The 7,590-nt window shown below is 34.8% G+C and overlaps 1 protein-coding gene across 1 annotated transcript in view; it reads right to left on the bottom strand.

Moving 5' to 3' along the window:
• The window catches only part of LOC111089177 (irregular chiasm C-roughest protein-like), a 10,282-nt gene extending 3,497 nt beyond the window's left edge, over positions 1-6,785 (bottom strand). Inside the window, exons 1-4 of the mRNA XM_022401152.1 lie at positions 6,615-6,785; positions 5,113-5,287; positions 1,693-1,803; positions 472-683 (exon numbers count right to left, since the gene is read on the bottom strand). Coding sequence (XP_022256860.1) covers positions 472-683; positions 1,693-1,803; positions 5,113-5,287; positions 6,615-6,746 — 630 coding nt within the window. The 5' untranslated portion in view covers positions 6,747-6,785. The remainder of the gene's footprint in view (positions 1-471; positions 684-1,692; positions 1,804-5,112; positions 5,288-6,614) is intronic.
• Positions 6,786-7,590: the final 805 nt, after the last annotated feature.

Raw genomic sequence — 7,590 nt, 5'->3', positions numbered from 1 at the left:
ATAAGGTATAAACTGAAAAGATACATAAAAAATGCTCTAGTGGCTCCTAATTTCAACATAAGGTATAAACTGAAAAGATACATAAAAAATGCTCTAGTGGCTCCTAATTTCAATAACGGTATAAACTGAAAAGATACATAAAAAAATGCTCTAGTGGCTCCTAATTTCAACATAAGGTATAAACTGAAAAGATACATAAAAAAAGAATTCTCTAGTGGCTCCTAATTTAAATAACGGTATAAACTGAAAAGATACATAAAAAAATGCTCTAGTGGCTCCTAATTTCAACATTTTGATATTTTTCTGCGCGTGGAGATAGTTGCCCTCTATGATTAATGAGAAAAAAAAAAAGCTGTTGCTTCAAATTTATAAGGAATAATCACTAATTCTCTTAAGTCCTGAATCTGAAACTGGAGTCTATGGGACATAAGCGGGTGTTCTTGTCTTAAGAAGTTTGTAATATATCCTTACCATACTGGAAGGAAGACTCGATCCGGAATAGTCCTTTGTATAGTTGTAATAGTCATGTATTTCTTTGCGAGTTTTGTCGCTTGTATCATCCCAACTTTGATCGTTGTCGTTCGGCAATGACGAGTTTGTGCGAATTTCAATTTCTATGTCAGACTCCCGAGAAGACACGGTATCTGTCGGTCTTCCTTGCTTTTCAGAACCAAATTCTTTTCCTGTGGTATAAAGCACATTTAAAATAAAATAAAAAAAAATGTCCAGAATGTGAATATTTTATGTTTTTCTCGGATGTGTAATGTACATCTCTTTTAATAATAATATCTCAAATTGATTTGTTTATTTGAGATTCGGTTGACTAAGCTGTTTCATAAGGTTAACATTATTGGATAGTGATAATAACCAAAATATAAATATAGTAATATAAAATATAATAAAATAAAACAATAAATAATAACACAAAGGAAAACGCATCTGTTTGAAGTCTCTTATAATCGAGATTGTAATACGATAAAAAATAAAATCAACCAACATTTATATCGTGCTGTGGGAGTGTTAGCTCAATAGGTATTTGTCTATTTATGTTTGTTTGTCTTTGAGTGTTTATCTGTTTGTTTACATCTCGATTGGTCTCTATCTCTCTGTCTATACCTGTCTGCCTCTTTCTCTCTTTATCACCCTCTGCCTTTCGGTTTGTTCTGTCTGTTTGACTATACATCTGTCTATCCCTGTCTGCCTCTTCTCTCTTTATCACCCTCTGCCTTTCGGTTTGTTCTTTCTGTTTGACTATACATCTGTCTATCCCTGTCTGCCTCTTTCTCTCTCTTTATCACCCTTTGTCTTTCGGTTTGTTCTGTCTGTTTGACTATACCTCTGTCTATCCCTGTTTGTGCGTCTATATTGAACTCTTTATCACCCTCTGTCTCTCTGATTCTATCTAGCTTGACTATCTTTCTTTCTATTCCTGTCTGTCTCTCTCTCTATCACCCTCTGTCTTTCTGTTTGTTTCTGTCTATCCTTATCTTTGACTCTGTTTTTCCTTTTGTCTCTCTATTACCCTTTGTCTTTCTGTTTGTTTTTATCGGTTTGACTATCTCTCTGTCTATTCCTGTCTGTGTCTACCTTTCTGTTTGTTTCGGTCAGTTTGTCTTTATCTCTCTCCGTGTTTATCTTTCATTCTTTATCTCTCCCTATATTCTTTCTATTTCTTTAACTACCTCTAGTTACCTTTAGAAAGTGATTTCTTGCGAAGACATAGGATTACAACAATCGTGACTGATACGACGAGAAATACTCCACCAATAACTCCAGCGATTACGATTAACGTAGGTATGTGCTCTACGGGTGGAAGAAAAAAAAAACCACTGAACATTACACATTTATCTACTTGATAGCTATCATCACAAGCTTTAAAGAACGTCTCTAGTGACCCACTTATAATCCAGAACATTCACTCGTTTTATCTGCTCACTCACCATTACGGAAATATAAAGTCCAGAAATCTTTATGAAAAAAGAAAGTTTGGCATTATTAAAAGTGGATTTGCATTTCTAACAGAGTTAGAATACATTAAGTGAAAACATTATTTATCCGCCTACCATAAAACGTTATTTATGAGGCTATATGGGTGAATCTGAAGATTAGAAAATAAAATATACACTTTGTACTCGAGGGAGTTCTATTTAAACACATTAAATATTGACATACTGAAAACCGTGAAGAACTATTACTCTTATGTTTGAGAAAAAATGTTTTAAAACAAACCCAAATCTTCAGAGATCTTTTAAATATACAGTACACTAGATGTAAGTTGAATATATTTTTTATCTCCTGTTTTGAGGTATTATTATTTATTTGGAGGGTGCAAGATGGCCCGCTGTAAGAGCTCTGGATTTCGGAGCCGATATCGAATCCCCGCGATACCACAATATATACTCTCCGCTCACTTCGAGACTGGGTGCGTTATAAGAGTGACATTCAAGGTTTTTTGGGTATTAGAGTGCTGATGTGGTCAGTAGTTAAGTACGGTGGTACATAGCCTTAGTAGCTTTACCATAAATACATAGCATACACATATCATATTGGGGTTTGAAGTTTCTGATATCACAAAGAATTGAAAGCTAGGTTGACAAGAATTAATAAATTACAAATGAACGTGATGCGACACTGCTTTTAATTAGAAACAAAACATAACAAAGAGGGAGCTTTCTAATTTGGGATTACAAACGGTTTTATTATTATTTTTTTTTTATAGAAGATGAGCTTTCTTCCTAATAGCAGACCAATAGTTTTCTCAAAAACGAACAATTGTTACCATTTTTAACTGATTAAGATTACCGTGCTCTAGAAGCTATATACATATTCAAGGTTTAATGGCGTTTAAAGTTTTTTTTTAACAAAAGCGTGAAGCTATTCATAGATTATTTTAGACGTCACAAACTATTTTCCAAAGACATTAAATAAATCAAATGATGGAAACATCGTTGTAGCTCTTGTGTTGAACTTCTAGATAAAAATTAATTTAAATGTCACAGTTTTGATAACACACACACATACAGCTTCTGTTTTCTTATGTCCATACACCATACAACTCTAAATATGTGTTTAATATTTGTGACACAGTAGAATAACCCCGCCCCCTCCATCCAAATTAAATGAAAACCCCCATTTTTAAAAGAACTTATACAGTATTTAAACAGAAGGTATTCCAAACACTTTTAATAGTCTATTTTTGGGTTAAGCTAAAATCATTAATTATAATACACAACACTGGTATCGAAACCCTATTTTAGACTTATCCCTGAGCCACCGCTAGGACATAACACTGCATAAGACATCATACCTTATAAATACGACAGATAATTTTTTATATAAAGAGTTCTGTAGAACATAAATGCGTGATAAGTTGGTTGATTTGAAACCTATACCAGACACCGCGTTTACACATTTATTTAGTATTTTTTGCGGCTACTAAAATACAAGATGAGCAGTTTTTGACGACTGTCGTCCGTTTTCTTCTTGTTTGACTAACACTGTAGAGCTATAATGGTCGCTGGTTTTGAAATGCGTTTGTTAGCTACGCTATGTAATTCGCGTTGTAATGAAACTCAACCAGTAGGAATGTATCATTAGCAAGATAAAACTGAACAAGTAAGAATGTATCATTAGCAAGGTAAAACTCAACCAGTAGTAATGTATCATTAGCAAGATAAAACTGAACAAGTAAAAATGTATCATTAGCAAAATAAAACTCAACCAGTAGGAATGTATCATTAGCAAGATAAAACCGAACAAGTACGAATGTATCATTAACAAGATAAAACTCAACCAGTAGCAATGTATCATTAGCAAGATAAAACTCAACCAGTAGGAATGTATCATTAGCAAGATAAAACTGAACAAGTAGGAATGTATCATTAGCAAGATAAAACCGAACAAGTAAGAGTGTATCATTAGCAAGATAAAACTGAACAAGAATGTATCATTAGCAAGATAAAACTGAACAAGTAGGAATGTATCATTAGCAAGATAAAACTGAACAAGTAGGAATGTATCATTAGCAAGATAAAACTGAACAAGTAGGAATGTATCATTAGCAAGATAAAACTGAACAAGTAAGAATGTATCATTAGCAAGATAAAACTGAACAAGAATGTATCATTAGCAAGATAAAACTGAACAAGTAAGAATGTATCATTAGCAAGATAAAACTGAATCAGTAACAATATTATTAGCAAGATAAAACTGAACAAGTAGGAATGTATCATTAGCAAGATGAAACCGAACAAGTAAGAGTGTATCATTAGCAAGATAAAACTGAACAAGAATGTATCATTAGCAAGATAAAACTGAACAAGTAAGAAAGTATCATTAGCAAGATAAAACTGAGAAACTAACAATATTATTAGCAAGTTAAAAGTGAACAAGTAGGAATGTATCATTAGCAAGATCAAACTGAACAAGTAGGAATGTATCATTAGCAACATAAAACTGAACAAATAACAATATTGTTAGCAAGATAAAACTGAACAAGTAGGAATGTATCATTAGCAAGATAAAACTGAACAAATAACAATATTGTTAGCAAGATAAAACTGAACAAGTAGGAATGTACCATTAGCAAGATAAGACTGAACAAGTAGGAATGTATCATTAGCAAGATAAAACCGAATCAGTAACAAGATAAACATTAGTTGTTATTAATTAAGTAGTTTCTTTAAAATATTTGCCATCATAACACCATGGTAGCACACATCAAAATTAATTTGTATTTTTAGCAAAGTTACTATGACAATGAGCCGCAGTTCCTAATTTTGAACTACTGACCAAAGGAAAAGCAGCCCTTAAGCAGCACCCTACCACTCATCATCCACGCTAAGGTATTATCTGTCATTCCTATAACGCATATACAGCTGAAAGTGTAAGGATTATTATGTGATGTCACACAGATTCGGCAGCTCCGGAATCTAGGGGTGTACCACAGGGTCAGCTTTTAACCCCATGAAAATGATAAGCGTCCTGTCATGAGTATTAGTTATTATGTACTAGGATAACTTTATTACAGTTATTACAGAGTAATACAACGAGTTATCATTAATGTTTGTTAGTCGCTGTTAATCATTTTTCATAATTATTGTTCGTTCTAACCTTGCCGTTTCAACAATATTAACATGCTGTCATGCCCGAAGTCATTCCAGACTGAGCAGTTATATGTGCCAAAGTCTCCTTTTTCGGCGTTGTGAATTATGAGAAGGTTTCGAACACCGTCCGTTAGGGGTTGTGTCACGATTTCATAGCCGTGTGTGTTGTCAACCTCGACCACCTGTGGAATAGAAAGAGACAATAAGCATTTAATTTGTTTGTTTGATTTTTGAATTTCGCCCAAAGCTACTCAAGGACTATCTGCGCTAGCCGTCCTTGATTTAGAAGTGATAGACTAAAGGAAAGGCAGCTAGTCAAGACCACCCACAGCTAACTCTTGAGCTAATCTTTACCAACGAATACCGTGATTGACAGTCACATTATAACTCCCTAAAGACTAAAGGGGCGATCAAGTTCTATGACGGGATTCGAACTCGCGACCCGCAGATTTCGAGCCGAGAGCCCTAACTACCAGGCCATGCCAGGCCGTAAACATTAAGCTCTGTTTAAAATATATATATTAGAGAAACATTAGAATGCTTTTTGAGAAACGGCCATTCGTACGAATCTATAATAATGTTTGTATTTAAAATATAAAAGTTCAAATTTTATTTTTGTAAAATGTTTCAGTTCTTCGATAGAAAACTAAAACTCATGCAAGTAAAATTTAACAAATAAAATATTGTAGAAAAAAACAGACATTCACACACGCGCAGTTTTTTAATCCTTAAACATAAGTTTTGTAATATGTATTTTTTCCACTTAGTGAAAACTTTTTCAATGACTTAGAAGTGAACTATGACAAACAAAAACAACAACAACAACAACAACAACAAAAAAAAACTTTTTTTCGATTTAGGGTTTTTTCTTCTTCGGCTGGGATACTTACCCAACAGTTTTTGGTTTATGATTTTTCAAATTGGTTATATCCGACAATTATTGGTTTAGCGTCTTTTGGCACGGGCTAAGATACCTACCCAACACTTTTTGATTTAGGGTTTTCTCCACGGGCCAGGATACGTATCCTACAATTATTGGCCTGTTGTCTCTTGGCACGGGCCAGGATACTTATCCGACAGTTATTGGACTAAGGTCTTTCTTTCTATACAGGCCAGGATACTTATCCGACAGTTATTGGACTAAGGTCTCTCTATACAGGCCAGGATACTTACCCGACAATTATTGGTCTAGGGTCTTTTGGTACGGGCCAGGATACTTACCCGACAGTTCTTGGATTAAGGTCTTTCTATACAGGCCAGGATATTTACCCGACAATTATTGGTCTAGGGTCTTTTGGCACGGGCCAGGATACCTACCCGACAGTTTTTGACCTAAGATTTCTCTATACAGGCCAGGATACTTACTTGACAGTTTTTGGCCTAGGGTCTTTTGGCATGGGCCAGGATACTTACCTGACAGTTCTTGGACTAATGTCTTTCTATACAGACCAGGATTCTTACCCGACAGGTTTTTGCCTAAGGTCTTTTGGCATGGGCCAGGATACTTACTTGAGTATTTTTGGTCCATGTTATCTTAGCCGGACTTGGTACCGAATAGATGCTACATTCTACTTCAACTTTTTGTCCCAACTCTCCGTACTGTACACTTTTTGCCTTGATGGTTGGTGGACCTATTGGCATAAAAAACAATGAAAAGTCCGTGTTATTCGAAAAAGGCTTGATAGGCTTTTCTACGCAATGAATTGAATGTGGCTCACTTAAAACCTCTACTGATCTTTCTTGGGTGTTTTACAAGCACATCTGAAACGAACATGAATTACAAAGCCAAAGATATAACTAAAAACCTCTACTATTAAGAGGTGCAAGGGTATAGCATAGTTGTTGTTATCTAGAAGCTACAGTCTTAACTTATTAGATGCTAGGAGTTGAAGGCCGTCATGTTTTTTACACTTCTTTCCGACATGTGCTAAACTTATTGGGTTAATGTTGGTATTTCGTTAGTGGTGTGGATTGCATTTTTCCACAAACTCCAACTCGTCAAACCAAGGAGTTGGAGCTGTGAAGTTTTGCCCGTTTAAAATTATGGGATTGGATTTAGTAGGATTATACATTCTTCCCAGTTAGTAGCTAGGTTCGTCGGATTGGTTATGTTTTACACCTTTTACTGGTTTGTATCTAGTAGGATTATACATTCTTCCTAGTTAATAGCTAGGTTCGTGGAATTGGTTGTGTTTTACACCTTTTACTGGTTTGGATCTAGTACAATTACACATTCTTCCCAGTTAGTAGCTAGGTTCGTCGGATTGGTTATGTTTTACACCTTTTACTGGTTTGTATCTAGTACAATTACACATTCTTCCCAGTTAGTAGCTAGGTTTGTGGAATTTGTTGTGTTTTACACCTTTTACTGGTTTGGATCTAGTACAATTACACATTCTTCCCAGTTAGTAGCTAGGTTCGTGGAATTGGTTATGTTTTACACCTTTTACTGGTTTGGATCTAGTACAATTACACATTCTTCCCA

Source organism: Limulus polyphemus, unplaced genomic scaffold (genome assembly GCF_000517525.1).
Source record: "Limulus polyphemus unplaced genomic scaffold, Limulus_polyphemus-2.1.2 Scaffold5449, whole genome shotgun sequence".
NCBI classification, from domain to species: Eukaryota; Metazoa; Arthropoda; class Merostomata; order Xiphosura; family Limulidae; genus Limulus; species Limulus polyphemus.
This window is presented reverse-complemented; position numbering and strand designations above follow the sequence as displayed.